Here is a 19,110-nt window from a genome sequence, read left to right as displayed (position 1 = left end):
AAAGGGAACCCTACTTCATTGTTGGTGGGAATGTAAACTGGTTCAGCCACTCTGGCAAGCGGTATGGAGATTCCTCAGAAGGCTAAACATAGAGCTCCCCTATGACCCAGCAGCCCCACTTTTGGGCATCTACCCAAAAGACCACAACAAGAACACACTAAAGCCACCAGCACAACGATGTTCACTGCAGCACAATTTGTCATAGCTAAAATATGGAACCAACTCAGATGCCCCTCAGTAGACGAATGGATCAGGAAAATGTGGTACATATACACAATGGAAGTTTAGGCTTCTATCAGAAAGAATGACATTGCCCCATTCGTAAGGAAATGGAAGGACTTGGAAAAAATTATACTAAGTGAAATGAGCCAGACCCAAAGAAACATGGACTCTATGGTCTCCCTCCTAGGGAATAATTAGCATAGGTTTAGGCTAGTCACAGCAGAGGATCACAAGAGCCTAATAGCTATGCCCCTATAAATGCGTAAGATAATGATTCTAAGTGAAATGAACTCCATGTTATGGAAATGAGTGATATATCACTGTAGTAATTACTTGCAACATGCCATGTGAAACCGTAGCTTCTACTGTTGATGATCCTCTTGTATCCCCTTCCTGTGGTTGTACCTGCACTATCACTGTATCTTATCTGAGTACATTGGAAACTGTGTATACTGGTATTAGAACTAGGAAAGTAAAAGGGAATACCAAAATTGAGAGACACAGGATAAAAAGACAAACGACTACAAAAGCAATACTTACAAAACTGTTTGGTGTGAACAAACTGAACAACTCATGGGGGGAGAGAGAAAGGAGGAGGCGGCGGGGGGAATGAGGGAGGAGGTAACAAACAGTACAAGAAATGTATCCAATGCCTAATGTATGAAACTGTAACCTCTCTGTACATCACTTTGACAATAAATAAGAAAAAAAAATTCTAGCAGCTAGTGAATTATCCATCAAATATTTCCAACACTGGCTTGAGGGGTGGGTTCTAGGTGGATTCTTCTCTGCATAGGCTCTTATTCTCTAGATCTGCTTGTCTGAAGTTTTCAGGTTAGCATGCCTTTTGATAGGTCTTAGGAGTTGCGGATTTTCCATTTTTCCTTTTCCCTTATTTTTTCTGTGAGGACAGGAGTGATGATGTCCAAGTTATTTATTTATTTTTGCATCAAAGAGGTTAAACTATTTTAAAAAGAAATCTTTTTGCACTTCTTTAATTATTTGCTTAATGAACTAAGGTTAGGTCATTTTTTAAAAGTTTTTGATATGCATTATCAAACTGCTGATTAAAGAAACTATTAAAATAATGTAAACATACATTATCACCATATTCTTATGCTCACAACTTTCATAATTTCCTTATTGACTTAAGATGGGCATCTACTAATTCCTAGCAAATATTCATTATGTGCTTGAAAAGAGTCACTGAAATCTTCAGTACAATCTGGTCCTTATTTTTTTTTTTTTTAATTTTCTCTCACTACTGCCTGAAACAACTCTTTGGTTCCAGTAACTTGGGGAACTTACTATAGGATGCACTATACTTATTAATTTTGATTTTGCTCAAGCCCCTCCCCCCTCCATATTTACAATGCCTTCCATGTCTCCTTAGCCTATTTGTTTGCTTGCTTATTACTGCCATTACTGGGGCTTGAACTCAGAGCCTTGTGCTAGCTTGGCTTGCTTGCTCAGGGCTGGCACTATAATCACTGAGCAATATTTTAACCTAGCTTCTTGACAGTTAACTGGAAATGGAGCCTCATGGAATTTTCTGCCTGGGTTGGTTTTGAACTTCAATCCTCAGATCTCAGCCCGAGTACCTAGGATTTCAAGTGTGAGCTATTGGTGCTCAGCCATTATAGCCTTTTCCAATTTAACCAGTCCTTCTCTGGCTGTGTTCCCTGTCCTTGCTCAGGTCAGCTGCTGAATACACAGCAACTTCTAGGCAGTACTCCAGCATGTTCGAAGTGCCAGGAAGTGTCATAGACTACTTTTGTAATATATTTCCAAACCTTGACAAAGTAACAAAGTGAAAGGGATTAGTTTAGGAAATAAAACTAAGAATTTCTTTTATTATTTGAAGTAATTGAGAACTGATTGTTCACAATTACAGTTGGTGAATTCTAGTTTCTCTCTCTATATACACATATGTGTGTGTATATATATATATATACACACACACACACACATCTATCTATGTATCTATGCAATCTATCCATCCACCCACCCATCTAATTAAAAAAATTTCCTCCTAGTTGTGGGGCTTGAACTCAAGGCCTGGGCACTGTCCCTGAACTCAAAGCCAGTACACTACTACTTTGAACCACAGAGCCACTTCTGATTTTCTGGTGGTTAACTGGAGATCAGAACCTTGCAAACTTTCCTGCCTAGGTTGGCTTTGATCCATGATCTTCAGATCTCAACTTCCTGTGTACCCAGGATTAAGCGGGAGCCACCAGTGCCCAGTCATTTCTCATATATTTTCAACCTGTGGCCTAATGACTCCATTAAATAGCTCTCCTGGGCTGGCAATATGGCTTAGCGGTAGAATGCTAACCTTGCATGCATGAAGCCCTGGGTTCGATTCCTCAGCACCACATAAACAGAAAAAGCCAGGAGTGGTGCTGTGGCTCAAGTAGTAGAGTGCTAATCTTGAGCAAAGGAAAGCCAGGGACAGTGCTCAGGCCCCAAGTTCAAGTCCAAGGACTGGCAAAATTAATTATAAATAAATAAACAGCTCTCCTAATTAAAGTTTTCTTTTCTTCCTTCTCAATTAAAACATCAATATCAACAAAAACTAATATTCTAGACAAATTATCAGGAATATAATGAGTAGCATTTAAAAACTTACCTAATTTTTTTGTCTTTTTTGAAAAACCTATTAAAAAGAATACTCTCTGTAGGCAGTGGTGGCTCACACCTGTAATCCTAGCTACTCAGGAGGCTGAGATCTGAGGATCGCAGTTAGAAGCCATCTGGGTCAGGAAACTCCTTACTCAAAAGGTGAGAAGTAGAGTTGTGGCTCAAGTAGTAGAGCACTAAACCTTGAGCAGAAAAGCTCAGGGACAGCACCCAAGCCCTAAATTCAAACCTCAGGACACACACACACACACACACACACACACACACACACACACGAGTAGCTGGGACCACAAACAAGTGTGTACAACCACAAAGGCTTATTATTATTATTTTGCTAGTCAGGGGCTTGGACTCAGGGCCTGAGTCCTGTCCCTGGCTTCTTTTTGCTCAAGGCTAGCACTCTACCACCTGAGCTACAGTGCCACTTCTGGCCGTTTTCTATATATGTGGTGCTGGGAAATTGAACCCAGGGCTTCATGTATATTAGGCAAGCACTCTTGCCACTAGGCCATATCCCCAGCTCCACATAGGCTTATTTTTGAGATAGGAGCTGCTAACTTTGTTCAGTTGGCCTCGATCTGTCTCTACCTCCCAAGTGTCTGGGAACATACATACATACATTTGCACACACATATATGTATATATGTATGTGTGTGTCAGAAAGAATGAAAAGTCTGTTAGTGTATCATATGAAGAATAGATAATTAAACGCTGATCTTTCATTTTTCTTTTTTATCCTCTTGTTCTGAGGACAGGAGTAATGATGAAGCTACTGACAATTTTCAAAAGTAAGTTTTCAGCCTTAAGTTTGATTCATTTAGTTGCAACAGGATTTCATTAAGTAACTCCAGGCTGACCTAGAACTTGCAACCATCCTGTCTCTTCCTCTCAAGTGCTGGGATTATAGGAATATACTACCACAATCCAGAGTTAAAAAGAAAAGAAAAAAGAGTAAATAAACTCAACTCACGTTCCATTTGATCAAACATTACTGAGAAGAGGAAGTCGCGTGGTGTCATGTAATATTCTCCTTCATGTTCCAGTGAAGAAAACTGCATAAACCGCTGTTTACGAAGGGACACTTTTTCTATTGCTTCACAGTCACTTTTCTTAAAAAAAAAAAAAAAGTAATTAAAGGTTTTTCAGTATTTCTAAACTCAGCTACTTTTGGAATAGTTTCAAAAAAGTAATTTTTATGTTATATCTGACAACTCTCAAAGTTTTAAATCATTTAGCAAATATTTACTCAGTGCCTGCTTTTTTACAGCATGAGTAAGACTAATCTGAGGGATGTTGCATTCCAGAGTGGGAGAATAACAATAAGTATATAAATGTAAGATGGTGAGATGTGACCCAAAATAATTCTTTAAGAAGGCCAGAAAGAGAACCAATTAGTTGCTTTGTACATTTAAGAAAGGTGTTTCAGAGGCAAGAAATATTTAATTAGAAATCAATAGATGAGCAGTTTTCCAAGAGAGGGAACAATAGTAAAAAAAAAACAAAAAAACCCAAAAAACTATGCCGTTAGTTCTAAAGTCTGGGCAGCCAAGTTCATGGTATAAACGGTCTACAGGGCACATGACAAACACGGACAGAAGAGGACAGCAGAACATCACCAAGGTTTTGACACTGTCTTTTGTTAATTTATTTAAAAGCCATCATTGAGGTAAGACATAAAAGCCTGTATGGAAATACAGAAATATGATTCAGCATGTACTCTTAACCAACATGTCAATCTAATAAACTTTAGTTTTAAAACTCTATAATACCAAAATGTTAAATTAAAAATGCGATTCTCTTTCTGGTCAGAAGGTATCTCTCTCTCTCTCTCTCTCTCTCTCTCTCTCTCTCTCTCTCTTTGTTGTTGCCAATCCTGGGACTGCACTAAAGGTCTGAGTGCTACTTTAAGGTTTTTTGCTCAGGGCTAGTGCTCTACACTTGAGCCACAGCTCCACTTCTGGCTTTTGGGTAAATAATTGGAGATCGGAATTTCAGACTTTCCTAGTGGGCTGGCTTCAAACCATGATCCTCCGATTTCAGCCTCCTGAGTAGCTAGAATACAGGTTTAGGACACTAGTGCCTGGCTCCTTCATTCTTTCATCTGGATGTTTATTATATCCTGCTTTCTAGTGGGATATTGAATTCCACATGAGTACTAACATCCACAGACTCATTCCTTTCTAAACGGGAAATGGGATATATATGATGCACTAAACTAGAAAAGAGTGAATGATTTCCTTGTTTCAGTCTGTTTATTACTAATAAGCAGCATAGAAACAACTTTTAAAAAGTCTAAAGGGGCTAGGAATATGGCCTAGTGGCAAGAGTGCTTGCCTCAAATACATGAAGCCCTGACTTCAATTCCTCAGCACCACATACATAGAAAATGGCCAGAAGTGGCGCTGTGGCTCAAGTGGTAGAGTGCTAACCTTGAGCAAAAAGAAGCCAGGGACAGTGCTCAGGCCCTGAGTCCAAGCCCCAGGACTGGCAAAAAAAAAGAAAAAAAGCCTAAAAAGATAACTCCAGTTTCTTTGAAGGAAACACTGGAAAAACAGTACAAATGATACAAGTGTCTTGTCACTAAGTTCCAGGGTGAGAGTCTCACAAGATTTTCCCCAAGACTTAAATGGCTAGATTAGCAGAACAAAAACCAAATAAATAAACTTATTATAAGTAGTTATGATTTTTTCCTTTTCTCTATCACTAGACATACAGAGTATCTTGAGGTCTGGTTCAGCTGATTTAAGCCAGGTCCTATGGTTGCATGCCTGTCATTCCAACATTTGGGAGGGTGAGGCAGGAATATGGATTGTTGAGGCCAGTTTGGGCTATACAGTGAGACCCTATTTCAAAATGCCCCAAAAAAGCCATAGAAGAAAATGAGCCACCCTTTTTCCTTTTCTGTTCAATTATAATTAACTGTTCTGTACAAGATGGAATCTTTTTGAGCCAGTTATGAGTTATGATGTGATTCTTTGTTTTCCACAGTGCTGTTAATTCATCAGCTAGGTTAGGTCTTATCCTCACTCCATGTTTTCACAATTAGCCCCGAATGACAGTTTCATTTAATTGTTTGCTTCCAAATATAGGGAAGGGTTGTTCCTTGTTTTTCTAAAACATTAAAATACTTTTTTGTGTGTGTGGCACTGGGGTTTGAACACAGGGCCTTGCATTGCTAAGCACGTACTTTACCACTTGAACCACTCCACCAACCCTTTTGTATTGGTTATTTTCAAGATAGGGTCTCCTTTTACTTCTAGGCAGGACTGGACTGTGATCCTCCTATTGATTCTTCCCTGTGTCACTTGCGCGATGACAGGTGTGTGAGACTAAGCTTAGTCACTGTGCTTCCCCTGGGCACAGGTCTCTGCACCTAGCCATTGGCTGAGATGGAGTCTTTAAGAACTTTTATGCCCACATTGTCCTAAGACTGTAATACCTCAATCTTTGCCTCCAAAATAGCAGAAATGCAGGGTGACACACTAGTTTCACATTTTTGGTTTTCCTTTCTTTCTCTTCTGGTCCTGGGGCTTGAACTCAAGGCCTGGGTGCTGTCCCTGAACTTCTCTGTGTTCAAGCTAGCACTCTACCACTTAAGCCACAGTGGCACTTCAGTTTTTTTTTGAGTAGTTTAATGGAGATAAGGGTGTCATGGATTTTTTTCTGCCTGGGCTGGCTTTGAACAGAAATGCTCAGATCTCAGCCCCCAGAGTAGCTAGGATTACAGATGAGCCACCAGTGCTCTTTCTTGTTTTTGGTAGTACTAGTATTTGAACTCAAGAGTTTCGCACCTGCAAGGCAAGTACTCTACTGTTTTAGCCATGCATCCAGACCTTTCTACTCTGTTGTTTTTGAAACAGGGGCTCACTTTTGCTTGTGTCAAACTAGATTGCAATCCTCTTATTTAGGCACCCCTCCTTTTTATATTTTCTTCCATAGCCAGAATTACAAGTGTAAACCAACATACTTTGCCTATTCTGATGGTGTCTTAAGGAACTTTTTGCCCATGTCGGAACCATGGTCTCCAGCTTTCTCTCTAGGATAGCAGGTGTGAGCCATTATGCCTAGTTGAAAGTAGTTTCACTATACTTCATTTGATCCTTGGGTATATGTGATTCTCCTTTGGAATTCCAAAATCAGTTTTTATGCTATATGAAGATTAAAGTTGCCTTGTTCAGTAGTCTTCCCACACAGTGTGTCAGGGAAAAAGGGCTTTTATATGGTCATCTATCCTCTCTGTTTTGACAAGACAGCTGAGGATTCTCCAGGGCCTTTTTTTTTTTTTTTTGAGATTTCACCTCCTAAAAGGCTGATCTGATTCACTTCAGGTATAGACAACCTTGTGCTAGGGTGCTGCTTCAGGTCTAATCAAGATATGTAGCAACAGAATGGGGATATGTCATGACTTCTGTGCTGAGTGTGGAATTATGTTTATTGCTAGAGTTATCAACTTCAACTTCAGACTCTACAGTTACACACACACACACACACACACACACACACACACACACACACACACACGAGATTCTTTCCCTAAATAAAATTTTCTTTTTCTTTTCTTTCTTTTTAGGCCCAAGACTGGAACTCAACTCAGTGCCTGATGCTTTTGCTCATTGGCTAGCACTCTAACCCCCTAAAGAATTATTAACAGCTTTGTTTTTCCAAAATGGTAAGCACAATTAGTGATACAACGTTGTCAGTCTATCTTCTTTTTTTTGGCCAGTCCTGGGCCTTGGACTCAGGGCCTGAGCACCTTCCCTGGCTTCTTCCCGCTCAAGGCTAGGACTCTGCCACCTGAGCCACAGCGCCCCTTCTGGCCGTTTTCCATATATGTGGTGCTGGGGAATCGAACCTAGAGCTTCATGTGTAGGAGGCAAGCACTCTTGCCACTAGGTCATATTCCCAGTGCCAGTCTATCTTCTATTGTTTACTCTTTGGCCATCAACTGAGTGGGCCTGCAGAGGTGGTATGGTGATGCAGTGACAAAGAGGTGAATTCTTACTGAGAGCTTGTAATGACTGTAGAAACAATAAAACAAAAAAGATTGTCTCAAATTTCTATTTCCAAAAATTGTTTTGTGCTATTTTGAATTTTACATATACTTGGGAAAATATTCAAAATTTCTTCAGTCCGTAGTAAGTTTGAAAGGGGGCATGTGGGAAGACATCGAGCAAGGTGACATTGAGACCTGGTTCATTCTTAAAAACAAAAATAGGAATAAGCCAGAGTGATGTCGCAGCCAGTTTGGGGTATATGAAGAATCAGTGGAAATTCTTTTTTTTTTTTTGGCTTGGACTCAGGGCCTGAGCACTGTCCCTGGCTTCTTTTTGCTCAAGGCTAGCACTCTGCCACTTGAGCCACAGTGCCATTTCTGGCCATTTCCTGTATATGTGGTGCTGGGGAATTGAACCCAGGACCTCATGTATAGGAGGCAAGCATTCTTGCCACTAGGCCATATCCCCAGCCCACAGTGGAAACTCTTAATTGCCCATTTTACATAGAGTATAATTCCTTATTTTTACTTTGATAGTTACCCTTTAAAATTTTTTAATCCAACTGAACTGAAACTTCTGAATGTTTAAATTTCTTAAAAACAAAATATAAATCATTTGTAAAGTGTTTCTCTTAACTGTACCATGTGGTGGTGCATCTATCTTATCAAGTTTTCCTCTGATATATATCCATTATAAACTTCTGTAAACATTTTTTGGCTTTTGCTTTTGTGTTTTTTGCCAGGACTGGGACTTGAACTCAGGGCCTCTTGCTCTCATTCTGCTTTTTGGTCATGGCTAATATTTTACCATTTAAGCCATGCCCTAGCTCCAAATTTTCTATTTTGTCAGTAAATCATGGTAACCTTCATTATCAGCATGGTACGGTTCATCGTTTTCCTGAGCACAATGTCTTTATGGGTGGATATCTCCAAATGTCTTTAATAAAATGCCTCTTTAATAAAATGCCTATTTTGCACTAAAAATATTCAGTAACATCAGAATGGGGACTGAATAGCCTGACAGTGAGGTAGGGTGGAAAATAATATAAAACAGACATGGCTACAGTGGTCTGGACCAATCAAAGTTCCCACCATTACTAACGCTTGCCCCTAGCTATATTCATGGGATGATCTTCAGTCACTGAGAAACTATGTAGGGAATACTCTGCTCAAAATGTAGGAAAATGTGAAATAATACACTGTAACAGTTCTAGATGTAAATTTTTCATAAGAAAAAATGTTTTCTTGTTTACAAGGATAATTTTAGCTATCTGGAGGATTCATAACATGGCATAATTCAGACTCTACTGTCTGACTTATTGACATTCAAAGTACTCTGTAGAATGTATGCTTCAGAATAATACTAGAGCTATGTTTATATAAGCTGAAAATGATTAGAGCTGTGAGTGAAAACAGAATGTCTTTCATGAAAAATACAAGTAGACATACTTTGGCACTGTCATAAATACTGTTACATGTCAAATAAAATTAAAACACAAGATGCAAAAGCTTTCATCTTCCCAATAATGTCAACATATGTTTTTAAATAGCTCATCATTAGTTCATTCTTAAGCCATAATGAGGCATTACAGGAAAAGAATCTATGAATAACAATGCAGTGTGCAGACACACAGATCTTTGGGTTTCAGGATGTCAAGAACAACGTGACTGTTATCATCTCCTAGGGATAAGGTAGTTGCTAACAGAGATGAAAAGTACCATGAGACAAATTTTGAGCAATTTAGTTTGGATGTAAATTTTCGAACAACTGTTGCTACTCATGTCTAAAATTCTTGTAAGGGCTATGGATCATTTCAAGGCCATTGAGAATAGATTAGCTTCCCTTGAGGAGGTCAGAATCTCCAGGTATCGTAAGATCTGATGCACAAACCAAGCTTTAAGTATTTCTTACTCTCTTTGGATTTTACTCTGAACTTACACTGGAGATATAGTTGGAAATAAAATTGGAATTAAATTTCTCGATGCTAGTCCCTCCCCCCCCACAAAAAGCATAATGTACTTTCCTAAAGTGCGTTAACTCTTTAACTAAAAAGTCATTAAAAAAATCTGGGCTGGGGATATGGCCTAGTGGCAAGAGCACTTGCCTCGTATACTGGAAGCCCTGGGTTCGATTCCCCAGCACCACATATACAGAAAATGGCCAGAAGTGGCGCTGTGACTCAAGTGGCAGAGTGCTAGCCTTGAGCAAAAAGAAGCCAGGGACAGTGCTCAGGCCCTGAGTCCAAGGCCCAGGACTGGCAAAAAAAAAAAAAAATCAATAAATTTGGGCTAGGAATGTGGCTTAGTGGTAGAGTACTTGCCTAGCATGCACAAAGTCCTGGGTTTGATTCTTCAGCATCCACAAACAGAAAAGGCCAGAGTGGCACTGTGGCTCAAGAGGTAGAGTGTTAGCCTTGAGCAAAAAGAAGCCAGGGACAGTGCTCAGGCCCCGAGTTCAAGCCCCAGGACTGGCAAAAACCAAAACAACAACAACAACAAACAACAAAAACATCTACAAACTTATGACAGAGCAGTAAGTCAAAGTTTTAAAAAAACCTCCTTGCCTCTCTCCCAACCTGACAAAACACAAAACCTAAAAAGAACAAAGCAGTTATGCTAAGGCCTTAAACTTTAAATTTCTCGGAGAGGAACTTCTAGGTACTAAAAATCTGAACCCAGGGCTGGGGATATAGCCTAGTGGCAAGAGTGCCTGCCTCGGATACACGAGGCCCTAGGTTCGATTCCCCAGCACCACATATACAGAAAACGGCCAGAAGCGGCGCTGTGGCTCAAGTGGCAGAGTGCTCGCCTTGAGCGGGAAGAAGCCAGGGACAGTGCTTCGGCCCTGAGTCCAAGGCCCAGGACTGGCCAAAAAAAAAAAAAAAAAAAAAATCTGAACCCAACTGTAAGACCATACCCAGGCTGGAAAACAGTTTGTTCTTCAGAAAGAAGATTGTGGTATAAGAAGGCAAAGGTGGAATTCTGAGCTATTTCACTGGCTTGGGGTGTACACAGTGTAATTCTAAGAAGCATCACTCATATTGTCATGACATGACTGTCACAAAAATGACAGTAAAGTGCACCAAAGAGGGGCTGTCATAAACAGGTGTTATATGAGCTAGAGGTTGTACTGTCATGGATATCTCCCAATGTCTGAACAAGGGTCTGAACAAGTCAGAAAGGGTACAGAATGTTGTTCTACCTGACATTCCTAGCACTCACTAAAGGCCCAACATTTGTCATTTCCTCCCATGTTCTATCAAAGACAGAATCAACATCAGCATATTATGGATTAATTGGGCAGAGGAAAATACTGTGTTAATGGCCATAATAATCTAAAATCTATAAACAGCAGACATTTCCCTAAATTGGCAGGCACCCCAAAATTGTGGAACAAAATGAAACTTGAAGGCTGCCTCCATGGGAGGGGATAAACCTCAAGTTCACAGAACAGGGAGAACTTCCAAGAATGCTAGGGCATAGATGCGTTCCCAATTTTAATGGGCCACAGCCGAGCTCTTAAAATAACAGCTGAGTAACTGACCAGTTGATAAAACAATTAACATTCTCTGTTCTTCAGCTAATATTTTAATGGACAGATGAAAGGATCAAGATGGAAAGAAGTCAAGACTATATATTCACGTTGTTTATGGCAAAGGGCATAACTGGCCAGAATGCCCATTTAAAACCTAAGGTCTGATCTATATAAAATCCTTTGTGGGGGGGGGGGCGGGCTGGGACTACAGCCTAGTGGCAAGAGTGCATGCCTTGCATACATGAAGCCCTGGGTTCAATTCCCCAGCACCACATATATAGAAAACGGCCAGAAGTGGCGCTGTGGCTCAAGTGGCAGAGTACTAGCCTTGAGCAAAAAGAAGCCAGGGACAGTGCTCAGGCCCTGAGTTCAAGGCCCAGGAGTGGCCAAAAATAATAAAATAAAATAAAATAAAATCCTATGGTGAAAATGAAGGCAAGAACAGTAGGAAACAAATAACAAAAATAATATTCTCAATGAAAACGTAAGAGGGCAAAAGAAAAACTAAAGATTTTTTTTTCTTTGAGAAAGCCATCATTAAAAGGAGCAGGATGATATCTGGCAACACTTTTTTTTTAAACATTATAAAGCAAAGATGCAAGTCAAGAGTAATATTTAAAACAGGGTGGTCAAGAAAAAAAAAAGAAAATACTATTACAAAACTTGAAAAAAGTTAAAGAAACTGTAAAAATTAGACTCAACAATTCAGTTAATATATAGATTATTGGAAAACATATAGAATAGAGAACATATTGAAAGCAGAAGAAAAGCAATTAGGAAAAAGAATATTCACACATATAACATATTTTAGGATGAGAAAGAACACATCAAGCATCTGTTTATTTACCACTACCCTGTGTGTATACACTCTAAATCTGAATAATCCTTGAAGACCTGCCTAAGACTGATCAACTTGGCTGGGGCTGGTGACTCACATCTGTAATCCTAGGTACTCAGGAAGGAAGTAGAGACCGGAGGATTGCGGTTCAAGGCCAGTGCAGGCAGGAAAGTCTGTGAGACTTAATCTCAATAAACTACTCACAAAAGCCAGAAGTGGCGCTATGGCTCAAGAGGCACAGTGCTAGCCCTGATCATAAGCCCAGAGGCAGTGCAGAGGTACAGAGTTCAAGCCCAAGGGCAAAAAAAAAAAAAGAAAAAAAAAGTTTGATATAAGAATTTCCTTATTGCTGGATTCAACCTTTTAAAAACTGTTTCTTAAGGAGTTAGTAGTGCTAAAAGAAACCAAACACAATACAAAGACACAGAAGAGGTTTAAACAGAATTTATCTCTGACTGTTTTTTAAAATTTGCTTTCTCTCTTTTTAAAAAGATTATCTTCAAATAGTTTTACCAAGAAGTTTCAATTTAGCCTGCTCATTCTATTATTCTTAAAAGTCACATATTGAATGCTATGTGGGGGAAATAAACTAGTACATAACTATTGGGGACACTGAGCTTATTTAACCAAGAGAAAAGTTGTTTTGCCCTTCCTTACTCGAACCTGTTTATTGTAAAGAGAATATTCTGGAAGGAATGGAATAAACACGATTAATCTTAACCTTTATCTGAATGAGATTTCATTAAATACTTCTACAAATCTACTCTGTTAGCCAGTGTATACAGTTTCATACAAATAACCAAATAACAGATGGATTGGCATGCGAAGCAGCTGCCTGAAGAACTAGCTCTGCAGCAAGAGAAGGGTATGGAACGCAGAGGCCGAGATCAAAGAGCTGTTTAGGGCCTGTTGGTGGCTGTTATCCTAAACCTACCCAGGGACTACATTTAGTCTCCCTAGCTGGAAAGTGGTGAGTGGGGGATGAATTCCTCTCATTACTACAAAGATCTGCTTCTCAAACCTGCATCTAATACTAAATATACGGGAGAGAAGGAGCAGAAGAAATATTGGGATTTGAGGCAATACTGAACATGTGAGAATGATACACATGGTTCTAGTTATATACAAAATGCTCCATGGATTTCAAGGATTACTTGTAATGCAGTAAAAAAAAATGTGACAAAGGAATTAAGAGCAATGAGTGATGTGAACTGGATAAAAGAGATCTTTGAAAGCTAATGACTTCTGTTGAAACATTTCACTAGTTTATTGCCTGTAAAGCAACAGGTGCTTCACCATTTTGTCTACTTTTTATCCATGAAGTGACAAATTGGAAAGTTGGTTCTCTGTTCTTTGTTGAACATTCTTTGGTCTGTATATTTCCTAAGAAAAAAGTGGGAAAAGAAAGAGCATACATTGCAATGTTAGAGCTTTCAAAATGTCTACTACATACAGATTACATTAGACAAAATATTGTAAGACATCTCATCTGAGGCTTTTATTTTGAAGTTTGTACTTATGTGGATAAAATACAATTGCTTTCTTGTCTTTGAGCTTTCTGTGGTGTGACTAAAAAAGATTATCTTCTTTACTTATAGAAAGCTTTATAGTTGGAAATTTTTACTCATTTGGTAGAACTTTTCCATCTTATTCTGAACTAGGGAGATTTTACAGTCCATGAAACAAAAATACTGCCAGACTCAAGATTCTCATCATGTAACTATTCCTCATGAGAAGTTCTACAAAATGACAAGAATATTCGCAAAGGAGAAGTTTGGGCCAAGGTGCTGTCCCTTAGTTTTTTTTGCTCAGGCTGGTACTCTACTACTTGAGCTATACCTCCACTTCTGTATTTTTGCTGGTTAACTGGAGATGTCTCACAGACTTTCCTACCTGGTCTGGCTTGGAACCAGATCTGGATCCTCAGATCTCAGCCTCCTGAGTAGCTAGGATTAAAGGCATGAAACACGGGTACCTGGTTTCTCTAGCCTTTTTTCCAGAGGATGAAGAGGGAAGGTCGCTTTTCCTGGATATGTTTGGTAAGATGAAATGGCATATGCTTAAATATGTTAATTTTATAGATTAAAAAATCCCCCCCCCCCCGCAGGAATATCTGAGAAGAGTGGCTACTGTCAGGAGCTGTTGACAAATAATGAAACAGTATCTCTCTCAGTAATTATTTGTTGGGGATTATTATGGCCTTGGGGGAAGGCTGCCCATCCACCAGCCTTGGGACAATGGAAGTCCCTCCCACCTTCTGGCCTCCGCCCCTTGGGAGGTGAACACGTGCGTGCCACCATGATGGGGTTGTCCCGCCCACAAAGGAAGTTTCGTGATGTCACTTGATGGACATGGTCCTTACCCTATGACTGGCCCTTTGGCCAGCCCCCTTTCTTTCCCGCCATTACTTCTATATAAGTGCCTTTCCATATTAAAGTCTTTGAGACGCATCCCACCACCGCAGCACCACCGCAGCGTGTCCCTGATGCCTTCCTTTTCGCCCCCGCTCTTGGTAACATGTGAGGGGACTCAGGGGAGGGGAGGCTTCAGCAACCTTTCCTCAACTTAGCGCAATCCCATGGAGTACTTTGGCCTTCCGCCGGCGGAAGGCAAGGCCGAGTGCTCTTTCATAGATTTTGTGGTTACCATTCTCCCCGTGGGGTGGGGGAGAAAGGGATCGTTGAGATCCCAACATCCGACAATTATTCCTTGCTAACTATATTGCTTAGCAGAATACTCATTTCCCCTTCCTCCATTACTATTTCTAGGAAGTACTCATAATGGCATATATTCTATATATAGAATATATGTATTCTAGTAACTATATACATTCTCTATATAGTCGAAATGAAAAGTTTAAATGTTTCAAATGATTAAAAGACTAAAGCTTTATTTTTTATCTTTAAGGCCTTTCTAAAAATAATTTTACTTATTTTTTTTTAATTATCTTAGCTGGACAGCAGTGGGTCACACCTATAATCCTAGCTACTCAGGAGGCTGTGATCTGAGGATCATGGTTTGAAGCCAGCCAGGGCAGGAAAGTCCATGAGACTCATCTCTAATTAACCACCAGAAAACCAGAAATGCTGTGTCTCAAAGTGGTAGAGCACTAGCCTTGAGTGAAAAAGCTCAGGAGCAGTGCCCAGATCCTGAGTTCAAACTCCACAACCGACAAATATCCAAAAGAGTTGCATTACACTTATCATATCTCACATCCCCCTAAAGTATCATGAGTAGCACTCACTGCAACAGTAATTAAATCGTGTTTTTTTCAAGGCATGATGGAGTTGCTTTAGCTTATTTTCTTCACAGGATACCATACTTCTCTTTCTACAGTTAATCAACAACAACTTACTTAATAAATAAATAATATATGTCTTATGACCAACTATTATACTGAGATTAAAATGAATGATGGGCATTCCCTTCCCAGTGGAGAGACATTACAGAAGGTTTTATTGGAAAAGGCATAGGAAAGAACAAGTAGCATTGAGCATGTGCGTGTGTCCCACAAGGATAGATTTCAAACTTTGGGAATTTTTTTTTTCAGGTTATTTATCAACCATGACATTCTGAGTTTTACGTTTCACAAGGAGATATGCATCACTAGTAACTTTCAAGATTATACAATAAAACTTAAATAGAAAACAAGTAACAGGTCTGGTATAAATAAATTTATCTGGATCATGATCTTTGGGCAGCTGACAAATAAATGCATAGCAGTAACAAGGAACTTTTGTGACAGAAGCCATGATCTAATTTCAGGAACCTTATATAGCATGCAACAAAGGTCTCCTGGAAATGGAGAGCTTTAAGGAAGCCTGGGGAAAGTGCTGCTGTCAGAGGGCTGAGTCACAAACACAGGCAGCCACCAAGGATAACAATATTCAGGATATTGTTTCCAGCACTACGTGATGCAGTATGAAGCAAAGAAGGGATGGATTAAAGGATTCCAATCCTTCCTCCCTTGCCTTCTTGGGAACAGCTGCAATCTGTATCTGAATGTATCTCATAGTTTGGGACTGCAGAAGGAAAGTGATTCATTCACAGATTATTTTGCCACGCTTTCCCTCATGCTCCCACATTCTCTGTGATCCACTCTGAATGCCATCTCCCAATCCCCAGCAGATGGCTGTCACCTCCATTTGCTTCCTTAGTTTAAAAGAAATGCAGTGAGGATGGCTGTGCAAAGCTTGTGGCTGAAAGTGGATAGCAGTTGGACTATCATAATCTCTAAAGTCTCACACCTTAATCTTACAAAATTTAGTTAAAGGTTGAAATTATTTTTAAAAACCTGCAATGAGTGTTGACTGCACATAGTGAGAACTGTATATGAAATACAAATAGAACAAAACCTTTTTAAACTTCAGGTAAATAAAAAAGATAATGGAAGCTTCAATATAGGAGCAGATTTACAATTTCCCATTAAAAACAAAAACTGTATTTCTTTTTTTTGGCCAGTCCTGGGGCTTGGACTCAGGGCCTGAGCACTGTCCCTGGCTTCTTTTTGCTCAAGGCTAGCACTCTGCCACTTGAGCCACAGCGCCACTTCTGGCCGTTTCCTGTATATGTGGTGCTGGGAAATTGAACCCAGGGCCTCATGTATACGAGGCAAGCACTCATGCCACTAGGCCATATCCTCAGCCCAAAAACTGTATTTCTTAAAAACATTCCACATCTGGAAGTTTCAGTGAGTGGTAGGGCACCAGCCATAAGTGAAAAAAGCCAAGTGAGAGCATAAGGTCCTGAGTTCAAGCTCCAGTTCTGACTTTCTCTCTCCCTTCCCTTCACCCCTTCCTCTCCCTCTCTCAAATTCCACTTTTTCATGACTAGGTGTTTGTTCAAAACAAACATGCCAATTTCAAATGCCAACCTTAGATTTGATCCTTGCTGACATGACTTTCCTAAAACTAGTCTGCACTACTGTGGTATCTTTAGCGCCAGTGTTCATTTAGCTGCCTTTGATCAGCATCAGTAAATCTTTCAAAAGACAGAGCAAGACTTGCTTCTGACTGTAATGAAAACATTTCACAAGGTTAAGCATGCAATACAGTTAATTGCTTCTTGTCCCCTTTCTCATTTGCTAACTTATTAAGAGTTAGTTTTGATATGTACCTCCTTTAGAAGTTCTTCCTGGAGTATCCGTTTGGGTTAGATGTTTACTCCACGAGCATACAGAACCTGAGGAAATTTTAGACAAAGCTCTCATAACCGACTACTAGAATTGTGTCTTACTACATTGTTTCTCAAGAACAGAAAGTGCCTTTTAGCTAGCTTTGTGTCTTCAGTTCCTAATTCATATTTATCATGGTTAAATGTTTGTTTTTTTTAAAGCATGGCATTGAGATTGGAGGTGTGGCTCAGCTGGTAGAGTGCCAGCCAATGAGTGAAAATGTTGGGGACCAAGTTAGACTCCTGGTCTCAAGACAAATATAAAAACAGGCATGCCATGAATGAATGGATCTTTATGAACGGGAATAAATTCCAAATTCAAACTGTAAATTCAAAATAATTTAAAAATAGATTCCAGCATTAGGACAAATATGAAAACATTTGGTTTTTATGCTTGCATATTTTAAACCTCACTAACAATTTTTGATGTTTTAACAATTTAGATGTTTTGGGTGTGTGCTGTGCTACATGCAATTTCACTAAGTATGCATATGATCCTTTTATAAGTACAAATTACTGCATACTGCTAATTACTGTAGACTTTACATATGCCTTCATAATAAGAGTTGAAAGCGGCAAAGCCATTGACAGGTGCTGGTGTGTTAACCAAACAAAGGGGTCTGTCTGATTGTTTGCCTAGCATAGAAACCATGGCATCTCTCAGAAACAGAATGCTCTGAAATTGGATTACACCAGCTGTTTCACTCCCTCCTGTAAAAATGTGAATGAAGGATCGGATAAATTTCATGCCTTCTATGCTGGTTGGTTTCATTTTTACCAGATTCCGCACCCCCCCCCTCCAGCTTCATATTGGATTCACCAACAGATTGCAATACAGTATTTCTAAAACAAAATTTTGTTATTTAAGTACACCTGAAGAAAAAGACCAGGAGATGAGCCAACTATTTTACTAAAACAGACAATACACTAGCAAAAGCACAGGGTGTGGCCTCAATGGTAGAGCATTTGCCAGTAAACCACAAGGCCCTGAGTTCAAAATCCACCTCCAAAAGTAAATAAATAAAGCTAAATTCCAGCAGCTTTGTTGTTTGAGTATAAAATATTATAATACTTGTCACTAGCAAGGTACTAATATACATGTTATTCTGTTGGCTTATGAAATAAATCACTAGTAAATAAAAGTAATATGTAGGCTTCACAATACAAAAATACGTAGGATTATATAATATTATGTCAAATTAGTTTTATTCAAGCAAAGCTGTATATGTTATCTATAAGATATAGAGTAAGTAATTTAAGTCCTGGCAAGGATTTGCTAAAACTTGTTTCTACTTTACTTTAGTCTCTCTCTCTCTCTCTCTCTTTTTCTTGCCAGTCCTGGGGCTTGAACTCAGCGCCTGGGCACTGTCCCTGAGTTTCCTTTTGCTCAAGGCTAGCACTCAACCACTTGAGCCACAGTACCACTTCTAGCTTTTTTCTGTTTATGTGGTGCTGAGGAATCGAGCCCAGGGCTTCATGCATGCTAGGCAAGCACTCTATTGCTTAGCCACATTCTTAGCCCTACTTTATTCTTTTGAGTATATTTTATAGCAAGATTCCCATGCTCTTATTTTAAATTCTATAAAGGAATTTGCAGAACAATTCCTGAAAAACCAGATTTGTTGAAGGTAGCACCAAGTATAGCTAAAGTAAAACAACAGTTAGGTAAGTGAAACAGAATTTTCCACTTTAAACGTCAACTTCCAC

At 39.5% G+C, this 19,110-nt stretch overlaps 1 protein-coding gene across 2 annotated transcripts in view; it reads right to left on the bottom strand.

Moving 5' to 3' along the window:
* Micu2 (mitochondrial calcium uptake 2) overlaps window positions 1-19,110 on the bottom strand; it is a 94,770-nt gene that overhangs the window by 61,310 nt on the left and 14,350 nt on the right. For both annotated transcript variants that reach the window (XM_048341653.1, XM_048341654.1), the window contains exon 2: window positions 3,836-3,974. In XM_048341653.1, the coding sequence (XP_048197610.1) occupies window positions 3,836-3,974 (139 nt within the window). The remainder of the gene's footprint in view (window positions 1-3,835; window positions 3,975-19,110) is intronic.

This window comes from Perognathus longimembris, chromosome 3 (assembly GCF_023159225.1).
Source record: "Perognathus longimembris pacificus isolate PPM17 chromosome 3, ASM2315922v1, whole genome shotgun sequence".
Classification (NCBI taxonomy): Eukaryota; Metazoa; Chordata; class Mammalia; order Rodentia; family Heteromyidae; genus Perognathus; species Perognathus longimembris.
This window is presented reverse-complemented; position numbering and strand designations above follow the sequence as displayed.